Source organism: Ursus americanus, chromosome 25 (assembly GCF_024610735.1).
Source record: "Ursus americanus isolate L20-20 chromosome 25, mUrsAme1.1.p, whole genome shotgun sequence".
Lineage (NCBI taxonomy): Eukaryota > Metazoa > Chordata > Mammalia > Carnivora > Ursidae > Ursus > Ursus americanus.
This window is the reverse complement of record NC_142151.1, coordinates 35,789,622-35,816,564: the sequence shown is the minus strand read 5'-3', so window position 1 is coordinate 35,816,564 and position 26,943 is coordinate 35,789,622. Positions and strand designations below refer to the sequence as shown.

General features: G+C 34.5%; 1 protein-coding gene across 3 annotated transcripts in view; it reads left to right on the top strand.

Annotated features, from left to right (window-relative positions):
- Nucleotides 1-26,582, top strand: part of ADAMTS20 (ADAM metallopeptidase with thrombospondin type 1 motif 20) — a 176,838-nt gene extending 150,256 nt beyond the window's left edge. For 2 of the 3 annotated variants that reach the window (XM_045801246.2, XM_087855783.1), the window contains 3 exons: nucleotides 3,793-3,884; nucleotides 21,763-21,867; nucleotides 24,225-24,441. In XM_045801246.2, the coding sequence (XP_045657202.2) occupies nucleotides 3,793-3,884; nucleotides 21,763-21,867; nucleotides 24,225-24,314 (287 nt within the window). In that variant the 3' untranslated portion in view covers nucleotides 24,315-24,441. The other variant, XM_087855784.1, reaches the window with a different exon arrangement.
- Nucleotides 26,583-26,943: the final 361 nt, after the last annotated feature.

The following is a 26,943-nucleotide window of genomic DNA, read 5'->3' as shown; positions in this document are numbered from 1 at the left end:
ACATGAACGTGGCCCCTTATATACTGCCCTTCTGACTGATCTCCCCTTAAATGCATGACTACTAAGCTACACGCTGCTTGAGTAATCCTTTGCCCTTCCCTAGTCCATTTCCACCCCCATTCCCCTGAATGCCTAACTAACATCTTCTCCTCTGCCTTCAAATTTCTAAAATTTCTAACATTTTATCTACTCATTGCTGATGATCTTGCTTCCTATATCGCTGAGAAAATAAAAACAACTGGAAGAGCATTTCCACAACCTACCACCACCCCATCTGCAACCTACCCAAATTTTTACCTACAGACTTTTCCTTCTCTCCTGCTTACTATGGGTGAACTATTCCTGCTCCCAACTAAGGAACTCTCTCTTGTGCTCTAGATTCATCACTTTGTACCTATTCAAGAACATTTGCTCAGCAAACTTTCTCTTCCCTCTTAAATTACCAATTCTACCTCCATTTCTCGAAAACCAGTGACAAATTCTCGGTTTTCATCTTACTTGATTCCTGTCCTGGCCACTTTCTCTGTCTTTCTCATGGTTTCTCAGCTTGACTGGTTACTCTTCATCTTCCACCACACTGAATGTTGAGCTTTAGGACACAGATATCACTTTGGGAATCTCATACTACTTATAGATTTCAAATGATGGTCCCAAATGTATTATCTCCAATTTGGACTGTTACCCTAAACTTCAGTATTCAATATTGGACTACTCAATATTGCTCTTGACGCAGCAAATCCACGTGAATATCCAATAGGCATCTCAAACTCAATGTATCCAAAACTGTACTCTCAGTATTTCTTCCCGCATCCGCTCTTTCCATCTCAAATTTTTATAATTTCAGGAAATGCACACCTACATGCAACCATCATCAAATTCTGTCAGGTGAATCGCTAACATACGTGTTACTATAGACTGAATCATGTCTCCCAACATTCATATGATAAAGCCCTAATCCCCTAATGTGATGATATTTGTTATGCGGAGATAATTAGGTTTAGACAAGGTCATGAAGGTGGGACCCTCATAATGGGGTTAATGCCCCTATAAAGAGGAAAAGACACCAGAGCTCTCTGCCATGGGGGACACAGCAAGAAGGACGACCATCTGCAAGCCAGGAAGAGGGGCCTCACCTGAAAGGCTCCAGATCTTAGAGAAATTTATTTATGTCGGGTAAGCCACAGTTCATGGTGGTTTGTTATGGCAGTCTGAGCTAATACAGATATCAAATATCACTTTCTCACCACCTCAGTGCTACCACCTTCATCTGAGTCCACACCATTTCCCTCTGGATTATTATGCGTACTTTTTTATAGTATTCCTATTTCAGTATTGTACCACTCTTCCACCTCCTGACCTACATTCTCAACAGAGAGGCCAGAGTGAGCCTATAAAACATAAGCCACATCATATTTTATACATTTCCACATTTCATCTTTTTAACAACCCTGAACTTTGATTAAAACTCTCCAAACATTTACTATCTAACTCAGAGTAAAATAAAAAATCCTTTCAATAGTCAACGAAACTCAACATGACCTCCCCACCTCCATCACCTCTCTGCTCTCTCCTTGCATACTCTGCTCAAAACATACTTGTCCCTTTGCTGTTCCTTGAATACATCAAGCATGCTCTCACCTTAAGGCCTTTACACTTTGTTCTATTTGCCTGGACCAATTGTGCTACAGTTACCTGTATGGTTTACTCCTTCATTTCCTTTGGGTTTCTGCTTAATTTCACCTTCTCAATCAGGCCATCCTGGACCATTCTCCACTTCTAAAATCCGTTTCTCTCCTTCTTTTAACTGATTTATTTTTTTTCTATTGCAATTATCACCCCTAATATAATGTAATATTTATTTTATTACCTGTCTCACTCTGAAGGACTCAGGTTCCATCAGCCCCTCTTTCCTCCACTGAAGTGTTCTTAAGTACTTAAAATAATATCTGATTCACAATAGGTTCTAAAAAAATATTTGTTGAGTAAAAAGTCTTTAACTTTCCTCAAGAAGCTATCTTGAGGAAATCTTGAAAACAAATTTGAATTAACTGAACTGGAGAAAAGGAATTTCAGGAGGAGGGAACAGCATGAACAAAAGCCTGGAAAGGTGAATCATCTTGGTTCCATTAAAGAATAAAAAGTCCATTTTTCTCTAATCATAAATTAAATGGAGGTTGGAGGATGGCAGCTTCTTAGAGAAGTTCTCGGAGAGCAGATCATAAAGAACAGTGTACTAACTACACAATTGAATTTTGTAAATTTTGAGAGCCACTGGGGGAAAATTTCAGCAGGGGTGGGACCAGACTTAGAAGGAGAACAAATTGTATCCATGAAGATGTTAAGAAGCTAATATAATAATCTACATAGAAAATGATATGGGCTTAAAAGAGGGGCATGGTTCAGAATAGTGAGCCTTTGAGAAGTATTAAAGAGGTACACTTTGTAGGATTTTCAGACAGAAGGAATATGGGGATTAGCAACAGAATATTTAGAAAGATTTCCAAAATAACAGGGTGGATGGTGACATAGTTCAGTGAGATGAGAAATATAGCAGAGGAAGTAAGTTTGGAGAAAAAGATAATGCATTTAGTTTGGGCGTATTGAGTTAGAGCTATCTCTGGGTTATCCAGGTAATGATGGGGGAGATAGCAAAGGAAGCTTGATTTGAAAGTTGTGTCTGCTCTGCCTTAACCTAACCCGTAACTGCCAGTGTAAGCACTGATGTGTGGATAAATGTTTAACAACCAGCATTTAACAACCAGGAAACAAAGTCTGATATATATAGCATTTGCCAATGTCCATGGTCATATATATTCCCACCCATGCTAACTTTAAGCTACCAACATGAGTTCATTGTACACGATGTTGGGAAGAGACACACCCAGCTGGTTCTCATGATTTGGAACAAGCTGACTCTGGCACATAACTGAAAGCTTCCTAGTCTTGGAAACTGCCCTTGGTGATATGGTATCTCCAGCAATGCTACCTTTGGGGATTGCCTCTAGGGAAATGGTGTCATCATGGGGGCATGCGGTGATCTTTCAGTCTTCTTGAAACGTGAAGTGATTTAAAACAACATTAGTGGAGGTGAGAGCCACGGACTGAAAGATTGTTAATTGGAATATTATTTGATTCAAGCATGAATAAGTGATTGGGCAAGTTGACTTTTAGGGTTCCTTCTAACCTGACTTTGATTCTATGACTCTATTTTTAATGCTTCATATAGAATCTCCAGCATTATTGCCAATCGGGAAATTTTGCTAATGATGTTAGCAAAAGTAAGATTCAAAAGAAAATAATAACAATGTAGTAATATTAGAAATCAAAATAGCAAATATTTTAGCTGGATGTTTTTGTTTTTGAGTTGCCTAAATGAATTGATATATATACATCATATATATATATATGGTTTATAAGCCTCAGGTGGCTTTGTCATGATGTATTAACCTTTAATGTTTTTTTCTTCTATAATTTGCTCCTGACCCCACTTTATTTTTGATATTCACTATAATGTAAAATATAATAAGGCATTTAGTTTTTTAAAACTTCTGGATTGATTTACACATGTCCCTGACATTTTTAGGGAAATTTTTGAGATAAACATTTTTGTATTAAAAATTATTTATTGAAAAGCCAATATATGTACTATAATTGCATAGCATATTTGCTTAAAATTTTGAATTAATTATATAAATATATTTAAGAATATAATATGAAGACTGTATATTTTGCAGTGACGTTTGGAAAATATGCAATGCGTCAGTGCTAAAAAGCTTCATTTATTTTTTTTAGCCACAGATCTTCTCTTTGCCCAGACAGTATTTGGAAAAGCAGTGCCATTTGCCACAGCTGGAGATTGCTACAGTGCTGCCAGATGCCCACAGGTATTTTATATTTGTTTATTTTTCCCTCACTATGAAGAAAAAATGGATACTGTTTCTCTGAGTTTTCTTGATCAGAATATTGTGAGAAACATAAGTAGAAAAATGCAAATTTCCTATATGAATTTTATTTCAAAGGTGGTAGATAAATTTTGGAGGAAAAGCGTCTTTGCCAATTTTAGGTTTGTTTGAAAGGTGCAATAACAAGAATCTCAAATTGTTCAGAGCCTATTTCTCCTTCCATCATGCATTTTCATTTTTAGTCTTTCCACCCAGCCTATGGAGATGAATGGACGTACATAACTAAGTGAAGGAATGGATCACAGGCATGTGGCCTCCATACACTGCTGCTAACATTTGTTCTATTAGCTGTCTGGGTCCATACCAATCCCAGAGTAACTTTTTTTTGTGAAATAGTGTATTTTCATGACTTTATTCTTGTTTTGTTTTTCATTTCCAGAGTTCTCTTCATACACCCTTTATGCCATCTCTGTGATTTCCAGTATAGGGTATGCTTTCCAGAAGTAGTTTACTATCTCATCTTTAACAAGAGATTTTATAAAGTATATGTGAACAACAGTATTATGATAAGATGGATAAATGTAAGCTAGATTAATATAGGTAAGCTAGATTACTATAGGATGGTTAGGTAGATTCATCACTAATTGAAAAAATCATATGCAAGGAGTAATAATTATAATATTGATATTTTCAAGAGAAGTAGCTAATGGTTTGCCAGAGCCCTCTCTTCTTGGGATTTCCCATTCACTATTTTCATCATATGACAGAGAAGGTATGCTTATGTTGAAAAGAGAGTGCATATTCTATACTATAGAAGGACTCTTAAAGTAGACAAAACACATTAGAGCTATGGGCTCAAACGAATAAGAAAAAAATCAACTGGAATACGTTTATAAATTTTAGGTCCAGAAATGTAAATATAACCTGTTGATGACATATGAAAAAGACTTAGGTGTTTTTTTTCAAACATCATGAGTCCAATATGGCTCACATAGATTATGGAGTAATTTCTAAACCACCCCATATAATCATAAAGTACCCAAACACAGTATTGACACTAAAAAATTTTACATTCCTGTTTGAAAAAGGTAAGTTTTTAATCTACCTAGGAGTAGGAGGCAACAACCAGGGAGGAAAAAAAAAGGAGTGTTTAAATCATGTTACATAAAGAAAATGAAAGTAGCTAGGAAAAGAATAGGAGGTTATGGTAACTGTCCTTAAATATTTAAAGAGCTCCATGAAAGAGGAATGAGGTCAGTGTGTTATTCCAGGAGGCATTAATAGAGCAGAAGATTCCAGCTCAAGATAAAGAAGGTTTCTGACAAGGGAGAGTTGTCCAGTAAAAAGACCCCCAGATGTAGGGCCCAAATAAATCACTAATTTTTGCCTGTAGTTTTTATAAATTGGTCTCGTATCCTGAAACCCTGCTTAACTCATTTATTAGTTATGATAGTTTTTTATTTGATTCTTTGGGATTTTCTATATACACAGTGATGTCATCTATAAATAAACATAGTTTTACTTCTTCCTTGGCAATATGGATGCTGTTTATTTCTTTATCTTGCCTCATTACGCTGTCTAAAACTTCTAGAGCAGTGTTAAATAAAAGTGATGAGAGTAAAAAAAAGTGATGAGAGTAGATATACTTGTCTTATTCCTGATTTTAGGGGGAAAACATTCATTCCATCATTAAATGTGCTAGCTGTGAATATGTTGTAAATGCCTCCAGTCAAGTTGAGGAAGTGTCCTTCTATTCCTAATTTAAGTGGTTTTATCATGAAAGAGTGTTGGTGTCTGAAATGCTTCCGCATGTGCTGAGGTGATCCTGTGGCTCTTGTCTATTACTGTAGTGATATGGTATATCACACTGGTTGAGTATTGTATGTTGAAACAACCTTGCATTCCTAGTTGAGAAATCCCATTTGGCCATGTAGTATCATTCTTTTTATATGTTGTTAGATTTTATTTGATTTGTTGGGAATTTCTCATCTATTTTCATAAGAGGCACTGACCTAATCATTTTCTTGTGAGGTCCTTAGCCGATTTTGCTATCAGGGAAATACTGGCCTTGTAAAGTGAATTGGGAAGTATTCCCTCCTCTTCTACTTTTTTGGAAGAGTTTGTGAATGATTCTTTTTTTTTTTCTTTTTATTAAATTTTAATTCCAGTACAGTTAACACACAGTGTTATATTTCAGGAGTACAATGTAGTGATTCAACAATTCTCTACATTACTTAGTGCTTATCATGATAAATGTTTTCTTAATCCCCATCACCTATTTCACTCATTCTCCCCACCCACCTCCCCTCTGGTAACTATCGGTTTGTTCTCTATTGTTCAAAGCCTTTTCTTCTGTTTGTATCTTTTTTCCTTTGTTTCTTAGATTCCACATATGAGTAAAATCATATGAATTTGTCTTTCTGACTTATTTCACTCAGCATTATACTCTCTGGATCTATCCATGTTGTTACAAATGACAAGATTTCATTCTTTTTTATGGCTGGGTAATATTCCATTGTTTATCAATTTATATACACGACCTCCTCTTTATCCATTCATCTGTCGATGAACACTTGGGCTGCTTCCATAATTTGGCTATTGTAAATAATGCTGCAATAAACACAGGGATGCATGTATCCCTTTGAATTAGTGCTTTGGTATTTTAGGGATAAATACCCACTAGTGTGATTACTGAATCATATGGTAGTTTTATTTTTATTTTTTTGAGGAACCTCCATACTGTTTTCCATAGTGGTTGCAACAGTTTGCCTTTTCACCAACAAGGTTCCTTTTTCTCCACATCTTCACCAACACCTGTTGTTTCTTGCATTGTTGATCTTAGCCATTCTGACAGGTATGAGTTGATATCTGATTGTGATTTTGATTTGCATTTCCCTGATGATGAATGATAATGAGCATCTTTTCATGTGTCTGTTGGCCATCTAGATGTCTTCTTTGGAGAAATGTCTGTTCACGTCTTCTGCCCATTTTGTAGTTGAATTATTTGGGGTTTTTTGATATTGAGTTACAAAAGTTCTTAAAAAAAAGATTTTATTTATTTTTTTGAAAGAGAGAGAGAGAGAACGAGCGGGGGGGGGGGGACAGAGGGCGAGAGAGAAGCAGACTCCCCGCTGAGCAGGGAGCCCAATGTGGGACTCCATCCCAGGACCCTGGGATCATGACCTGAGCCAAAGGCAGACACTTAACCGACTGAGCCACCCAGGTGCCCTATATAAGTTCTTTATATATTTTGGATACTAACCCTTTATTGGATATGTCATTTGCAATTACCTTCTCCAATTCAGTAGGTTGCCTTTTAGTTTTCTTGATTGTTTCCTATGCTGTGCAGAAGCTTTTTATTTTGATATAGTCCCAATAGTTTATTTTTGCTTTTTTTCTCTTGCCTTAGGGGACATATCTAGAAAAATGTTAGTATGACCAGTGTGAAAATACTGCCTAGGCTCTCTTCAAGGTTTTTTATGGTTTCAGGTCTCACATTTAGATAATTAATCCATTTTTAGTTTATTTTTGTGTTTGGTGCAAGAAAGTGACCCAGCTTCATTCTTTTGCGTGTAACTGTCTTGTTTCCCCAACACCATTTGTTGAAGAGGCTGTCTTTTTCCATTAAACATTCATTCCTCCTCTGTCAAAGATTAATTGAACATATAATCTTCGGTTTATTTCTGGGTTTTCTGTTTTATTCCAGTGATCTATGCATATATTTTTGTGTCAGTACCATACTGTTTTCATTGCTACAGCTTTGTAATAGAACTTGAAGTCTGGAACTGTGATACCTCCAGTTTTGTTTCTCTTTTTCAAGATCACTTTGGCTATCCGAAATCCCTTGTGGTTCCACATAAATTTTAGGATTGTTTGTTCTAGTTCTGTGAAAAATACTGTTGGTATTTTGATAGGGATTCCATTAGATCTGTAGATTGCTTTGAGTAGTATAGACATTTTAACAGTATTTCTTTTCCCAACCCTTGAGCATGGAATGTCTTTCCATTTTTTGTGTTGTCTTCAATTTTTCTTTCATCAGTGCTTTATAGTTTTCAAAGTGTAGGTTTTTTATCTCTTTGTTTAAGTTCATTCCTAGATATTTTATTGTTTTTTGTTTACTTATAATTCGTATTGTTTTCTTAATTTCACTTTTTGCTGCTTCATTATTAGTATATGGGAATGCAACAGGTTTCTGTACATTGATTTGTATCCTGTGACTTTACTGAACTCATTTATCAGTTCTAGTAGTTTTTTGGTGGAATATTTAGGCTTTTCTGTAGTCTCATTTCATCTGCAAATAGTGAGAGTTTTACTTCTTCCTTACCAATTTGGATACTTTTTATTTCTTTTTGTTGTCTGACTGTTGTGGCTAGGACTTCCAGTACTATGTTGAATAAAAGTGGTGAGAGTGGACATTCTTGCCTTATTCCTGGTCTTAGGGGAAATGCTCTGTTTTTCACTGTTAAGTATAGTGTTGGCTGTGGATTTTTCACATAAGGTCTTTATTATGTTGAAGTATGTTCCCTCTAGACTTACTTTACAGAGGGTTTTTTTTTTTTTATCATGAATGGATGTTGTACTTTGTCAAATGCTTTTTCTGCATCTATTGAAATAATCATATGGTTTTTATCCTTTCTCTTGTTGATGTGATATATCACATTGATTGTTTTATGAATATTGAACCACCACTGCATCCCAAGAACAAATCCCACTTGATCATGGTGAATGATTTTTTAACATATTGTTGGATTCAGTTTGCTAGTATTTTGTTGAGGATTTTTACATCTGTGTTCATTAGAGATATTGGTCTGTAGTTCTCTTTTTTTTTGCGGTGTCTATCTGGCTTTTGGTGTCAGGGTGATACTGGCCTCATAGAATGAACTTAGAAGTTTTCCTTCCTCTTCTATTTTTTGCAACAGTTCGAGGAGAATTGGTATTAACTCTTTAAATATTTGGTAGAATTTAACTCTTTAAATATTTGGTAGAATTCACCTGTGAAGCCATCTGGTCCTGGGCTTTTATTTTTGGGGAGTTTTTTTATTATTAATTTCATTTTATTGCTGGTAATTGGTCTGTTCAAATATTCTATTTCTTTCTGCTTTAATTTTGGCAGGTTATATGTAGGAGCAAAGAGACCAACACTTGATTTTGTTGATTTTCTCTGTTTTTTAATTTATTTAATCAATTTCCAGATTATTCTTTATCATTTCTTTATTTCTGCTTACTTTAGATTTAATTTGCTCTTTTTCCAGTGTCTTAAGGTAGAAGGTTAGGTTTTTGATATACCTTTTTTCTCTTTTAATATAAGCATTTCCTGATTAAATGTCCCTTTATGTGTTTATTTTGCTGCATCCTCTGAGTTTTGGTGTGTGGTGTGTTCATTTTCATTCATCTTAAAGTATTTTCCATTATCACCTGTGAGGTCTTCTTTGACTTATTGGTTCTTTAAGAGTATAGTGTTTGATTCCCACATATTTGTGAATTTCCCAAATTTCCTTCTGTTATTGAGTTCTTTCCATTGTGATTGGAAAATATACTTTGTATTCTTTATACCTCTTAAATACATTGAGTCTTGTTTTATGGCACCAGCATATGGCTATTCTGGAAAATGTTCAATATGTGCTTGGAAAGAATGTGTATTCTGTTGTTGATGAAATATTCTATAGATGCTTGTCAGGCCTAGTTGGTTTGAAGTATTGTTCAACTTTTCCATTTCCTTGTTGATCTTCTGCCTAGCTGTTCTATTCACCAAAACTTTGCAATTATTGTTGAATTGTCTGTGTCTCACTTTAATCTTATTGTTTCATTTATTTTGTATTTTATTCATTTACTTTGGGACTTTTAAATATGATTATGATTATAATTGTCATAATTTCCTGATATATTGACACTTTTATCATTATAAAATGTTATTCTTTATCTGAAATAGCATTTTTTGTTTGTTTTAAAAGTCGAATTTGTCTGACATTAGAATGGCCATTCCTCTCACAGATAGTACATGATATATAATTTTATCCCATTTACTTTTAGCTTATTTATATCTTTGGATTTTAAAAGTATCTCCAATAGAGGGCACTTTATTGGATCTCTGCCTTTGATTGAATTATGATATTGATATGCCTTGATTTATATTTGCCATTTTACTTTGTTTTCTATATGTCTTATGTTGTTTTTGTTCCTCCATTCCCTCTTTACTGCTTTCTTTTTTATCAATTGAATGTTTTTGAGTGTGACATTTTAATTTCCTTAATAATTTTTTCACTATATTTTTTAATTGCTTTCTTAATTGCTGCTTAAGAGTTTACAAAATACATCTTATCAGAATCGACTTCAGATTTATACTACTTAATTCCAGTGAAACATAGAAACATTTCTCCTTTATGTGCTCTATTTTCTCTTCCCTTTTGTGGTGTTATGTTTGTTATACAAGCTACATATGTAACAAACACACAATACATTTTTATAATAACTTTATATAATTTTATGGTTTTAGAGAATATGAGAGAAGTAACGAGAGGAATTACATATTCATAGAGATTTTTATGTGAACTTTTATATTTAGCATTTCTAGGTTTCTTCTTTTCTTCCTGTGGATTTGAGTTATTAGCTGGTGTCATTTCCTTATTCCCAAACAGCTTTGCTTCCACCTGCTTCATTTTTTCATTATTATCAAATTTATGACATTTCTATGCATTATAGATCACCGATGTAATCTACTCATTGGCTTATACAATTGTTTTAAAATAAGTTAAGGGAAGAAAGGAAAAGAAATGTGCATTACAGCATCCTTTATAATTACTTACAAAATTACCTTTACCAGTACTCTGGTTTTTTTTTTTAAGATTTTATTTATTTATTCGACAGAGATAGAGACAGCCAGCGAGAGAGGGAACACAAGCAGGGGGAGTGGGAGAGGAAGAAGCAGGCTCATAGCGGAGGAGCCTGATGTGGGGCTCGATCCCATAACGCCAGGATCACGCCCTGAGCCGAAGGCAGATGCTTAACCGCTATGCCACCCAGGCACCCCTGGTTGTTTTGTATTAATGTCTGGTATTACTTGATTTCAGCTTGAAGAACTTCCTTTAGCATGTCTTGTAAAACAGGTCTACTAATAAACAAATCCTCTGTTTTGTTTATCTGGAAGTGTCTTTAGTTGGCCTTCATTCTTGAAAGATTGATTTGCTTGTTATAAAATTCTCCACTTACAGTTTTTATTTTTCAACACTTTAAATATGTCACCCCACTGTCTTCTGGCTTCTAGATAAAAACATGGAAGTCAGCTACTTACCTTATTGGGTTTCTTATGTATGTGGTCATTTATCTCTTGATGCTTTCAGATTTTCTTTGTCTTGAATTTCATCATCTTTAGTATCACATATTTGGATGTGGATCTCTGTGCATCTACCAAACTTGGACTCTATTGAGTTTCTTGGTTGTATAGATTAATGAATTTCACCAAATTTGGAAAATTTTCAGACATTATCTATTCAAACATATTCTCTGTTCCTTTCTCTTTCCTTCTGGTACTCCCATTATGCATATGTTGGTGCATTTAATGGTGTACCCTTGTTTCTCTGAAGCTCTGTTCATCTTTCTTAATTCTTTTTTCTCTCTGTTCTTCAGATTGTATCTTCACTATTGATATCTGTTCAATTCTTTCTTCTGCCTGCTCCAATCTACTGTTTGAGCCCCTCTAGGGAAGTTTTTCTTTTTGGTTATTATACATTTCAACTCCAGAATTGTCCTTTTCCTCTTTGTCTAAATGTAACTGCTATCTCTGTATTGATATTCTCTATTTGATGAGACATTATTATCATACCTTCCTTTAAAACATGGTTTTCTTTAGCTCTTTGAACATATTTATAATAGCTGCTTTGAAGTCTTTATCTGCTCAGCCAGACATCTGAAACCTCTCAAAGGCAGTTTCTAGTGCCTTTTCCCCCTGAATATGAGTCAAACTTTCCAGTTTCTTTGCATGTCTCAGTTTTTTTGTTGAAAACTGGGCATTTTAGAGCATGTATTTTAGTAACTGTGGACACTAAATTTCCCCCTCCCCTCTAGGACTTGTTGCTTGCTTGCTTATTTATTTACTTAGTTCCTTGGCTGGACTATGTCAGTGACATCTATTTTCCCTGTGCAGTCGTCAATATCACTCCTTGGAAGGCACAGCTTTGGACATGTACACTGTCACTCTGATCCTCCTGGAATGACAGTGTTTTTAGCTGGGATCTCTGTCTTTTTCCTGACTCCGCATTAAGTTTCTAAGCTGGTCTAAATCTACTGATATCATGCTCAGCTCTTAGTCTCCCCTAATTGCTAGATGATTTCTCTATTCTTTCAATAACATCCTGGAGGAGTAAATTACTCCATGTCTGATTCAATTAAATTTAAGCCTTTGGTCAGGGTGGTATTACAGGTCAGTCTTTGAGGTCAGGTAAGATTTCAAAAGGAGCCCTTCTTAGCTGTCTCTTTACTTGGTTCTATCAAACTCCAATTTGATCTACCATTTTGTGTGTTGCTCTCATTGAGCGATCACCACTTTCCTCTTAGCTGAGCACCATTAAAATCTTGATTTCAATAGCATCTTTAAGCTTAAAATTCTCCCATGCTCTCTCTCAAATGAAGCTTATACCCCTTAGAAAAAGCTATGGAACTTTTTGTCCTTACATCTTGACTCTCTCGTAAGGAAGAAACATTGCACCAATTCTGTGGATCTAGGGACAGGGTCAACTTCTCAGAGTAACAATCCCACTTTTTAAGCAGGATGCTGAGTCATAGTACCTGGTCTTTTTGGCTTACCCTTCTCAGCATAGAACCTCTGCCCTACCAGTGATTTTGAACAGGGATGATTTGAGACTTGTGTTCTTAGACTACCATGCCTGGGGTATATCTTCTGTTCTATGAGTAGGGACTGAGTGGCAGAGCCTCAGCCACTCTTGCCTGTAATAGAGCTTTTATGAACTGGGTAAGATGAGAATTGTTGGTGGTTTGTCCCTCCCAGGGAGAAAACTTAATCCTAATAGGGGGCTGGGAAATAGTCTTGTGTTCCCACCAAGAGTGAAACTGTCATCTTGCTGGGGGAGGAGGAGAGGGCAGGTCATAGTTCAAATGTCACAGACACTCACTGTTTTTACCTAGATAAAAATTTTTGTGAATTAATGTTTTTCCATTTGTTGTATAACCTTAGGATAATTTTCAGAGACCTTAAATGGTTGTTATATTTTATAATTTTTACCAGTTATGGTTCTTTTGCAGGAGAGTGAGGCCACAGGGCTTCTCAAATTGCCATTTGTTTCCTCTCTTGGCTATACATTTAAAGGTAAATAACTTGGCAGTGGAGGCTCATGTTCTCATTCGATCTTTGAAGCTGGCTAGCTCTATACGTGTGCATTCTTCTCCTTTACCAGTTTGCTTATATTGGTCTAGCAGATGATTGGTCTACTTCCCAGAATGTGACTCTCTAATCCACATCTTCTATTCAGTTCTCTTCCCAGGACTGTTCCTACCTTGATGAACTCTGAAGTCTTATACTGTGTCTATTCAGACACATCTTCTAAAGTCAAGGATGTGTAATCTAAACTTTTTAGCATTCTCAGCAAGTTTTTTTTAAAGATTTACTTATTTATTTTAGAGAGAGAGAGAGAGTGCAGGAGAGGGGAAGAGGGAGACAGGGAGAGAAGCAGACTCCCTGCTGGGTGGAGAGCCAGACATGGGGCTTGATCTTACAAACCAAGATCATGACCTCAGCCAAAATCAGGAGTCCGATGTTTAACCAACTGAGCCATCCAGGTGTCCCTCTCAGCAAAATCTTTACTCATGTTTGGATTTTTTTTTATTATGTTATGTTAGTCACCATACATCATTAGTTTTTGATGTATTGCTCCGTGATTCATTATTTGCATATAACACCAGGGCTCATTATAACACATGCCCTCCTGAACACCCATAACTGGGCTAACCCATCCCCTGACCCCCCCGAAACCCTCAGATTGTTTCCCAGAGTCCATAGTCTCTCATAGTTCGTCTCCTCCTCTGATTTCCCCCCCTTCAGTTTTCCCTTCCTTCCCCTAATGTCCTCCATGCTATTCCTTATGTTCCACATATGAGTGAAACCATATGATAATTGTCTTTCTCTGCTTGACTTATTTCATTTAGCATAATTCCCTTCAGTTTCATCCATGTCGATGCAAATGTTGGGTATTCATCCTTTCTGATGGCTGAATAATATTCCATTGTGTATACGAACCACATCTTCTCTATCCATTTGTCTATTGAAGGGCATCTCAGCTCCTTCCAAAGTATGGCTATTGTGGACATTGTTGCTATGAACATTGGGGTGCATATGGCCCTTCTTTTCACTACATTTGTATATTTGGGGTAAATACCCAGTAGTGCAATTGCTGGGTCATAGGATAGCTCTAAAAGAAAAACAAAGCTGGAAGCTTCATGTTGCCAGATTTCATGCTGTATTACAAAGCTGTGATCACCAAGACAGCATGATATTGGCACAAAAACAGACACATAGATCAATGGAACAGAATAGAAAGCCCAGAAATGGACCCTCAAATCTATGGTCATCTAATCTTCAACAAATCAGGAAAAATATCCAATGGAAAAAAGACAGTCCCTTCAATAAATGGTGCTTGGAAAATTGGACAGCTATATACAGACAAATGAAATTCGACCACCCTCTTACACCATACACAAAGATACTTAAAATGGGTGAAAGACCTCAATGTGAGACAGGAATCCATCAAAATCCTAGAGGAGAACATAAGCAGCAACCTCTTCGACATTGGCCAAGCAACTTCTTTCAGGACAGGTCTCTAAAGGCAAGGGAAACACAAGCAAAAATAAACTTTTGGGACTACATCAAGAGAAAAGCTTCTGCACAGCAAAGGAAACAGTCAACAAAACTAAGAGGCAACCCACAGGAGAAGATACTTGCAAATGACATTACAGATAAAGGGCTGGTATCCAAGATCTATAAAGAGCTTCTCAAACTCAACACCCAAAAAACAAATAATCCAATCAAAAAAGTGGGCAGAAGACATGAACAGACACTTCTCCAAAAAAGACATACAAATGGCCAACAGACACATGAAAAAATGTTCAACTTCATTAGCCATCAGAGAAATTCAAATCAAAACCATGATGAGATACCACCTTATGCCAGTTAGAATGGCAAAAATTAACAGGCAGGAAACAACAAATGTTGGAGAGGATGTGGAGAATGGAGAACCCTCTTACACTGTTGGTGGGAATGCAAGTTGATACAGCCACTTCGGAAAACGGTATGGAGGTTTCTCAAAAAGTTAAAAATGGATTTTTAAAAATAACACTTTCATTTAAATAGAGATTTAATAGAGATTAAATAGAAATTATTCATTTTCCAATGATCAACCCATGTCAAGACTGATCAACTTTGTCCCACAACACATCCTTCTTGTAAGCTGTGCCTTCTCATCAAATACTTGAGAATGCCACGTAGAGTTGTGGCAAGTGTGATACAAGTTCTCAAAGATGCCATTACTTTGGAGAGGTTGCCAAGTTCTGGGAATCCAGTCCTTTTTATTACATGTTGAACTGAGTAAGTTCTGGTCAATGAGACATCAAAAAAAATTCACAAGAGAGCTGATATTCAAGTAAATCATATACCTGTCAAGTGGAATCAAAACTTTTATCTCATTTAACTTTCCTAATGGGAAATAACAGAAAGTTAATTATTATAAACAGAAGATTTCTTGATGAGCATGGAATCTGAATAAGAGGTGTTAGCACAATCAGGTTTTTAAATGGTAAGATAGCTATTTCCATGAATTTCTAACTCCTTTTCTTCAGTTTCAGTGTTTCCCCCTTTTCCTCCCTATAATATCGTGAGAAAGATGTAAACTGGATAATCCCACTTTACACTTAGGAGAAACAGACATTCTGTGTTAATAACCTACCCAAGATCCTTGAGAAAGTCAGAGGCAGAACCAGTACAGTAATAAAATGTTCCTTTCTACTCATCAAGGTGAGATGCCTCCCTCACACAGTTCTCCAGATATTTCTGGAATGTGAATGCAAGGTTTTATTTCCCAAGTTAGATGTTATTGGGAATAAATAGGTACACGCTGTTGGTAGGAACTTTGCCCATCTATATTGATTCTCTATTCAACTGACTGAGGTTTCTGTTACCAAAAATACAAAATGTCTAGTATTCTTAGAGATGTTCTGTCAAATATATAAACCAGATTCTGTGTTAAGTTATACAACATTTGCATGAATACTCTCCAGATGTTTGATGTCACAGAAAGAACTTATTTTGTTTGGGATTCATCAAAACCACATCCTCTGTGTTTGCATATGACAGGGCACTCTGGGACATGAATGCTAAAAAGAGAATGGATACATATGGCACTCTTTAGGGAAAATAAACTTTGCCACATTGCAATATAAGATGAAGTTAAGGAGTGTGATGTGACTTTAGAATACACATATCAAAAGTGAAGTAAAGTAAAATGTTTGGTACTTTTCAAAGAGCCACAAAAATTTGACGACAAAACCTAAAGTGTATCTCTTCAGCTGTGTGTAATTGATACTGATCACATAGGAGCAAGAGAAATAACCACATTTGCCAATGTCAGTAGATCATGGCCAGCGTCTATTTTGAATATTCAGAGCCAGTTAAATATTTTGAACATGTGTTTTTTTTACTATAAGAATATAGAGTTTGATATATATCCATAAGGTCTACCTTTTTTATTATATTGTTTAGATTATCTCTCTCCTTATTTTTGCCTGCTTGATCTGTCTTGTTACTAAAAGTGATATATTAAAATTTCCTGTTTGGGGTTTCTATCTATCTATGTCTACTTGCATCTCCTGTAGTTTTGCTTCATAGAAGTTTCTGTGTTATTCAATTTATAATATTCACGTGTTATTTCTTCATTGTAGATTATGGTTTCTAGTACTTATTTGTCATGTTTTCTTGATTTGAGACTTGAATTCTATTTTGTCCCTTAGGATTGCTGTCCCTCTTCTTTGTTTATGTTCATTTTCCTGCTATATTGTCTTGATTATCCTTTTAATTTTAGCCTTCACGAATCACTTTATTTTAAGTGTGTCTCTTACATATAACATGTTTTGGGTTTTATTTGCAAGCGAATTGAAAAATTTATTCTTTAAATAAAATGTTATACCCATTCACATTTTTAAAAAAAATTTTGTAACATACAGAAAAATTACCTTTTTTAGTCTACAGTTTTAGCATATGTGCAGATTCATTTTACCATCATCATAATTAGCATATAAGACAGTTCCCTCACACTCCCTTCATGGAGTCAATTTCTCCCTTGGACCTAACTCCTGGTAAACACTAATCTTTTCTCCGTTGCTATAGTTTTGCCTTTTCTGGAATGTCACACAAATGTCATATAAATGGAATCATACAATATATAACCTTTTAAGATTGGCTTTCTTCACTCAACATAATGCCTTTGAGATTCATCTGTGTTGTTGAAGATGTCAGTTATTTGTTCCTTTTTTATTGGTGAGAAAATTATTCCATCATACAGATGTCGTACAGTTGTCCTATAGTTTGTCCATTCATCCACTGGAAGAATATGAGTTGATTACAGTTTGGGGAGATTATGAATAGAGTTGATATGCACATTTGTGTACAGGTATTTGTGTGAACATATATTTTCATTTCTCTGGGTTAAATACCCTATGAATGGGATTATAGGGTCAAATGGTATGTGTATGTTTGACTTATAACTACGAAACTGTTTTATAGAGTAGCTGTACTATTTTGTATTCCCACTAGTGAAGATTAAAGTTCTAGTTGCTTTGCTTCCCTGCCAGCACTTAGTATCATCAAGTTTTCTGTCCCCTAACCCCAATGTTCTGTGGAATTTCATTGTGGTTTTAATTTGCATTTCACTAATGGTCATCTGCATATCCACTTTGGTGAAGTTAGAGTCTTTTGCTTATTTTAAAAATTGGATTTTTCATTTCCTACTGTTTAATTTTGAGAGTTCTTTACATATTCTGGATACAAGTCTTTTGTTACATTAGACATTTGCAAATATTTTTTTCCTGGTCTGAACTGTATCTTTTAAGTGTCTTTCACACAGCAAAAATTTTAAATGTTAATGAAATCAAATATATTACTTTTTTTCCTATATGGGTTGTGCAATTAGTTTCATATTGAAGAATTCTTAGACTAACTCCGAGTTACAAAGATTTTCTCCTATCTTTCCTTCAAAAATTTGTATAGTTTTATAGTTTCACACTTAGACCTATGATTGATTTTGAATTAATTTTATGTGAAGTCTGATGGTTTTTACCTGTAGACATCCAATTGTCCAAAAACCATTTGTTGCAAAGACAGTATTTTCTCTACTTAACTACCTTTCCACCTTTGTCAAAAACCAAGTGGACATATTTATGTGGGTCTGTTTCTGGACTGTTCTGTTCCATTGATCTACATACCTCTCACAGCAGTGTCTTGGTTATGATAGCTTTATAATAAATATTAAAATAAGGTAGTGTTTGTCCTTCAAACACTTTTTAAAATTGTCCTTTTAAAAATTGTTTTAACTATTTTAATTTGTCTTTTCATATAAATTTTAGAGTCAGTTCTCTAGAGCTACAAAAATTCCCAATGGAATTTTTATTAAAATTGCATTAGATAATAGATCCCATTCATAATAAAATATGTACAACACATTTTAAAATTACAAAAGTATGATGATGTAATGAACACCCATGGACCAACCAGTCAATAAGAGAAGTAGAACATTAAAACTTGTATCTACCTCTATGGTTCTTCTCTTATACCCATAAGTACTTTTTTCTTTGATGCAGTTAATAATTCAAGGACAGATATTCCAATCTGTTCAATTATTGAATCTTCCAATCACCTTCCACTTGGGATTTTGCTATTAGAATTTTACTCCTTCTGTTCGCCTAATCTAAAAAAAAATGTTGAGAGTAGAAGAGATGGTAAATCTCATACTACTTTTAAAAAACCAAAATTTTAGTAGCTACATTGAACTAATTTTAAATTAAAGATTAGGTTTAAGAAGGTTTGCATTTTAATCTTAAATGAAATATGGAACTGAAATAATTAATTTATTCGATCATTTATTACTTCTGAATGTTTCCAGTACTTTTTTTATGTTATATGGTAATAAGTAAATATGTCCTATAATTCTCTACAGGTCATTACATTTATTTATATACATATACTATTTTATTTATTTTTCCCCATTTTTAATGCAATATCATTATCATATAACATTGCATTAGTGTAAAGTATACAAGATAATGATTTGATTATGTTTATATTGCAAAATGATCACCACAGGAAATTTAATTAACATCCATCACCTCACACAGTTACAAAATTTTCTTCTTGGGATGAGAAGTTTTAAGAGCAACTCTCTTAGCAACTTTCAAATGTACAGTGCAGTATCGTTAACTGTAATCACCAGGCTGCACATTACATTCCCAGAATTTTTCTTGTAACTGGAAGTTTGTATCTTTTCACCATGGGTGAGGACCTATTCCCCCGGAACCTCCCCAGCAACTACCAATCTGTTCTTCACTTAAAAGATTTAGAGTGAGATCTGCTTTTGTACCGCCACAGTAATTGACACTATGTCAGTCACTCAGGAAATGTTGAACGAGTAAGTGAAAGGTATTTTTATGTCTATCAATACTATCGCAAATTTCAGATCAATTGTTTTACCATTTCTTTGAGATCGTATTGTGTTGCTTTTTAATGAAGACTAAGGACATAAAGCTTATGAAACTAGTCTGGAGAAATGGAGCAATAGGTATTTATAGTCCAACGAGTTGTGTTAATGACCACCTAAGTCTCTCAATAGTCAGTCGGATTTTTTTCCTTTCATTGCCAGTGTATATGTATTTGAATGCTTCCAAGCAACCTTGAGCAAGGAGGTAAAGAATTAGTGAAAGTGTAGAATGTTAGGTTGTGAAAACACTCTGTGGCCTCACTGGGGTATTCAATAAGTGCCTGGTCATGGGAAACCTACATCACAGAATATATTTCTATTTTAAAGGAACTTTATTTGGTGAGAAACCCACTAGGAGTTAATGTAGGATGAAGATATTCACTGCAAAGCTTGTATCAGATTGACTCTCAACTATTAGAGAAGTAGTTAGAATTAGTTCTTTTTCAAGTACTTACCGATATAAAATACCAATGTGTCTAGTGTTAATGTCATTCATTATCATGGCATATGAAGGGTTTAGATGTGTATTTGTGTATTTATGTGTATGTAATGCCAAAATTTAATATTTGTAATGCTGCCCTTAATTATTTCAAAAACACTGAGTACCCAAGCCATATTCTAGACTCTGAGAATACACCAATGAAACATCTAGGTTATATTCTAAATTTATAACTAAATTATGTATGTAATAAGAAGTTTTCTTTGGAATTTATCTAAACATTATTTCTCTTATAGGGAAAATTCTCCATATATTAAAATTGTATTATAAATGTATTTGAATTTATTTTGATTTTAATAAGAAATAACTTATTATTCTTAGGAATAAACTAAATTGATATAAATTTTTTTAGCAATAGTAATAATTTATAATACATATATTTGAAATCTATTTCACTTTTGCTTTCATGACAAGATAATATTTTCATTCACATAATGTAACCCCTAATATTTTATCACGGCCTTGCTCAAGATTCATGAGGTTTAGGCTATGGGATATACTGACGTGATCTAAGATTAGTGATAATCAGTGTGATCATAATAATGACCAGTGATAATTCAGAGTGATCTGAATCTATGTGTATCTGAATATTGGCAATAGACTTAATTAGCATTAATTAATCTATTTTTCAATGTGTAATTCTGTACTGCAAGATCATATGAATGTGCCAGATTTTTACCCATTTTAGTCACACATTTACTCAGTTCACGGATATTTAAGATTTAATTTTTAACAGAGATAATCTGAAATATCTTAACATGAAAATGGCCCTTGTGTCTTGAAAAGAATTAGATCATAAAGCCACTAGGGGGCTCACATACTGTGTGTAAATTGTGTGGCCTCACACATCCCGTATACACTTCTGGGTACTTTAAAAAGAATTAATAGCTGGGACAATAATACATTAGGTAGCTTTGTGTGTGGGGTTAAGCAGTAATATTTTTACGGCACCAGAGAAGGGCCCGTTGACAGGAGATTCTAGAATATATATTAAACAAGGGAATTATTAGAAGGGAAGTTAGCAAGAGGGGGTCAAATATAGAAATCGGAGAAATGTTAAGTCTAGTATTAGTCCCTATGAACACCAGTTCTGTTAGGACGTGCCTATTGCTCCAGGAATACTAACTCTAGCTGTCAAGTCTCAGAGTCCTAGGGTTGGACAGAGTTACTTTTGCACAAATCACATTATATGGTATAGATTCAGATATCTCATATTGCGAAGACGTGTTTGTAATCAATTTTTGAAAAACTTTAGCTGGTTCATTTTCTTTAAAGTCGTATCAATATCCTTTCATTTTGAGGCACCTGGGTGGCTCAGTCAGCTAAGCATCTGACTCTTGATTTTGGCTCAGGTTATGATCTCAGGGTCAGGAGATTGAGCCCTTCCTCCAGCTCTGGGTGAGGCGTAGAGCCTGCTTAAGATTCTCTCTCCCTCTCCCTCTGCCCCTCCTCTGCGCGTGCACTCTTTCTCTCTCTCAAAAAAATATTTTTTCATTTTTTAAAGGAAGGCCCTCGAAAAGCAATTTGAGACCTTATATAATTCAAATTCAGGTGTTTCTTTCCAAGAGCATTCTTAAATGTTTTATGAATTTCATCTGTTTTGTTTACAATCTAGGGACAGTTCAGCATTAACTTGGCAGGAACTGGGATGAAGATATCCAGCACAGCAAAGTGGCTTGCTCAAGGGAGTTACGCCTCTGTCATCATACACAGATCACAAGTAAGTCCTACTGGACCAAAATGCGTGTTTGAAATACTTCTGTGCTGTGAAATAGAATTAAAGGTACTTTACCTTAACTTTAGAATTATAAAGTTAATGATAATAAGTTATTGCATAGGTGAGGCATATTGCATATAATGGGGCATAATATTAATCTATGAAATAATGAAACCGGGGTCATTTTTATTAATGTACATATGTGGTCTTATATGCATATAAATTCATGAATAGGCTACCGATATCTGAACCTGAAATATCAAATGCCAGGGCATATAGATTCTATCTAGCTCAAGTTTGGGGCTAATGACTTCAAATGCACGTACTTCAAAAAGAGGTAGTGCTGTTAGCTGTATTTTAAGTATTAAAGTATTAAGTATTAAAGTTTTAATATTTCAAAGTGGAGTAGGTTTTTGGTTTACTTACCTCACTGCTTTGATTTAGTGATGGGCGTGGCCTTTTTCACTTAGCATATATTCTTTATATTTTTTATAAGAATTAGGACTATTTTTATGGTTGCATGCATATTTTCCTCTGCCTTTATGCAGGTAACATTGTACTTGGCTTTTACAGGTAGGACACATTTAATTTTGCTGGTATAGTGTACTGGCACGTAGACTTCCCGAATGGCTCCTGATACTTACAGTGACCATGTCTCAGATAGCCTGACTCTACTTATAGTAAATCAGGATCTATTTTCTAAGTGGTCTTACCTACGTCGCTCATCAGTCAGCACCATCAACGGCCCCTGCCCATTCTGCTTTATGGTTTTTCTTTCTTTTGGTAAAAGTACTTTCTTTTACATTGTATCAATATTATTTGTAATGAAATTCAATTTTCTGATATTCATAGACTAAAACATTCTATTTCTCAAGACTACAAAACCGAGTTTTAATTAACAAAGGATTTAAATTTTTTTACTATTTCTGTCATTTGGGTAAGAAGTCAGCTTTTAAAATGAACAGCTATTTTTAAATTTTTATTTGGCCTATTTAGGTCTATTCCCCTTTGGTAGAAGAATGAAAATAAAGTATATTCTGAGCAGGTCTCAGTGTAAAAGAGCTCAATGAAATATTTTGACCTTCTTTATCCAGCTTTTAGATATCCTTTGGTTATTGGTAAAGAGGTCACCAGTAGATATGAATATTCAGTATAATCATTCCTTTTGCTTCTATTGAAGTTCCATTCTAAAGGTTAATTATTTAATCTACTCACAACTTCTACCTCGATCAAAATTATTGCACGTGAACGTATTTCCTGAAACGTGCGGCCTGGTATGAAGCTGAGACTGGTGGAATTCGTGTTTACATGTGGAAATGCAAACTTCTTTTCATTTGCCGGGATATTTCATGAAGATTAGGTTTTTATTTAAACAATCTGGGAATAGGAATGTATATAAATGGGAATTTTTACTGCCATTCCCTTCTTCTCTGTTTACTTAGATTCTTGAGAGCTAAGAAAAATTTCTGAAAGAAAAAGCAACTTCAAAGCCCCTGATCTCAAAACAGTCTTTATCCCAAAATGTTCTAGGAACTCAGTTTCCTTCTTGGCCCTCCCTCTTTAGATCAAAAACAAACCCCCAAAACAAAAAAACCTGACTTTCTCCAGAAACTCATATAGGAGCTCAAACTGTTTTTGCCTCATCCTCCACTTCTATGGCAACTTATTCTGTTTTGCCTTCAGTCCTTTGAGTCTTGGACCAAGGATGGAAAGCACTCTAGAGAGAACATTTGTCCCACCCCTCTCACCAGCCTCCGTCAACCTATTCCTCAGTGAACGGCCCTGCTTTTCTTAAAAAAAAAAACACAACAAAAAACAAACAAACCAAAATGCCCAAAACTCCCTTCTTAGTTCTTTTCTAATTATAATTACTGTTTTCAGTCTAGTTTTCTCCCCCATTTTATCACAAATTCTGTACTTCAAGCTGTGTTTCTAAGGCTTCCATGAGATGTTTGAGGTTAATGGGGGAGAATGTGACTCATATTCAGTAAAGGTCAAGTTTGTATAATAATATTTCTTATTTAGCCTATAAAAATCATGTAAATATTGGACAGCAAATTGGACAAGTTTTAACAACCTCACTGAAGCAAATAGACACCTCAATGAAAAATATGTGGATTGAGATGAGTTGTCTAAATTATAATGTGGTTTGTAATCGTCAAGTAGCTAATATGAATCTCAGATTATCTCATTTCCATGACCACCAATTTCAACTAATCCTGAAATGGTATGATCTTTGACCTCAAATGTAATTGTAATTATTTCAGCCGCATGATTCAAAGCATTTGTTTTTCTGCCTATATACACAGATACGAGCTTGTGCCCGATTCTCCTATATTTCTGCCTCTTCCTATTTTCAGGATGGAACCAAAGTCTACGGCAGATGTGGAGGGTTCTGTGGAAAGTGTGTTCCTCATATGACTACTGGTCTCCCAATTCAAGTAGTATGAACATTCAGAAGTGGGAAGTATGAGGAGATATTCTCTGGAATATCTGCAAATAACCGGTGCTCATTTCTTTTCTCTTCTTTTCCTGAGATTTCCATGTCCAAAATGTCTGTGCTTTTTTTTTTTTTTTCAGTGTGCTCATCAGGGAATCAAATCACTGGTTAATTTTTACAAAGCCTTCAAAATAAACTCAACAGATATATGACTCTAATTAGAAACTTTTTAAAAGGACAAAATAATTTATGGTATAATATACAGAGATATTTGAATGAATTATACCAAGAAAATGTTGCTGTTAACGAACAGCTTGGACTGTTATTATGCCTATAAACACACATATAAATCTCTACAGTATTGTACCATACAATGAATGTGTATTCTACTTGTTAAAATGGAGCAAGTAAAAATTAGGAAAATGAATTTATTTAAAATACTTATAAACATTATTGAATCTGTTAGGTAAATAACAAATCCATAGTCACACCAAAGAGTACATAGCCATTATACTTTCTACTGATACAGCTTAGATACCTTGTTTTATAGTTCCTTTAATTTTAAATTGTGGGTTATGGTGCTTCAAATAAAAAAATCATCCTAAAAATGCAGTACACTTTTATATTAAAAATATATGCTTGGGTTAAATACTAAATATGAAAATTTGTGGATATAACACAGAAGTTATGATATAATAGAATTTTACTTAAAACACCTACCTCTAATTTGTACTTATAAGAGCAATGCTTTGTTTTTATAATGTTTATATTGTCTCTTTAACTCATATATGTATATATTTACTCTTAAAAATCTATTTTCTCAAAGTTATGTACTGTATTTTGTTAATCAAGTAAAGCAGTGAGAATTATTGAAATTTTGAAAATCCTACTTTGGTGGACAAAATTATGTTTACATATACAAAATTTTTATTGGGGATGTTCAAGTTATTTTATATCTGAGGTTTCTCAAAGCCAAAACATAAAAGATAGTATAAAAATTAAGTATTTGTGGGCAAATTCTCAGGTAGTAAGAGATTTTTTTCAGGTGAATAATTTGTGTATTATATAATAATATAATTTTAAAAGAATCATAGTATTTTTCTATGGCAACTTATTCTGTAAACCAAAAAATGAATCTACTAATAGATTTTTGCCAGTAAATAGTAGTATACTAGTTTTATCCACAAAGTTTTTTCCCCATTTATTATTTATTTTTTCCCCAAACATTTTTCCCCAAAAAATATATTGTGCCATATAAGGTACTAAAGCAATTTTGTGCCAATGTGGTTAGATAAACATTTAGGGATCTCTGTATCAGAAATGAAGTATTTTGCACTATGTGCCTTAAACAAGTTACAATCATTAATACAAAATATGTAACATTTTCTAGAAATGTTTCATTTATAAAATCTTATAGCTTATAAACATTTAAATAATAAACATATTTGTGTGATATGTTAGCATTTTGTTTTCATTTTCCTTACATGTAAAAAAAAAGAATCCTTGACCAAAAAATTCCATAACCCTAAAATCACTCCAGAAATTCAAAGAACTTTTTATTCAAATTGTTGCAGTTGGAATGGCAATGGCTCATGTCTGCCGTACACCCTTCTTGTGGCAGAGGCAATATGGTAGGAGGCTGACAAAAACTTGCAATGCTTTTAAAAGCTTCTGTTTATATGAGGGATACTCATGACCTTAAATATATACTCATATTCAATAGGACAAATGAAATCACATGCCCAAATCCTCGTCATTAGGTCAGGGAAATATACTCTTCCTACAGGAGAGGATTGCTGGGCACAGGGAACTGGGTGAGGACTTAGAATTCTCTCCTAAGGGGAGGGAGCAGATTCTTGTAAACAATAATATGTTTTACCCATCCATCTTCAACTTCCTTAGACATTGTCAAAGTACTATCCAAAGCGGTTAAATCAATTTAAATTACCACTGGTAAGGTGTAATAATTTTAGAGTATCCATATCCTCATTTGTACATGATTTTTTTTTTAAATCTTATCTGCAGGGGTATAGCATAGTATTTCATTGTTTGAATATTTATATTTGTCTGATTACTAGATTGGATGAGGATTCTTATGCATATATTTTGCTATTAGGTTTCTTTTTCTGGGAATTGCTTGATCATTTTTTATTCTCTTTGCCTCTCTTCTCCCCCATCTTTCCCATACTGCCTTTCTCATACCCCCCACCCCACTCCTCACTTCATTAAAAAAAAAAAAAAAAAGACAGAAACACACATGAGGGAGTAAAGCATTTTATGTGAATGTGATTTAAAACATTTGAGAATCTCTTATCAAAATCATGCTTTTGATTCTACCTTAAATTAGTTGCAAATATTAATATGCAGTGCATAGTAATTTTCTATACTTGTTTATCATTTAAGATGAAGCATTCTCTACGTGTATTTTATCTATTTTTCCCACTCTTTAAGGAGAAAGATTTCCCTGCTTATGCTGAAGGCCAGTCCCCCAATCTCTGCTCTTGATTTCTTCTCACTCTGAATTCTCCAGAACCTTTCCCCAGAGATTATTCTCTCTCCCTCCCTTTCCTTTCTCTCCCTACTGGCTCCTTCTCTTCATCCAAAAAACAACGTGTTCAATTATTTTTTATTATTTTTAA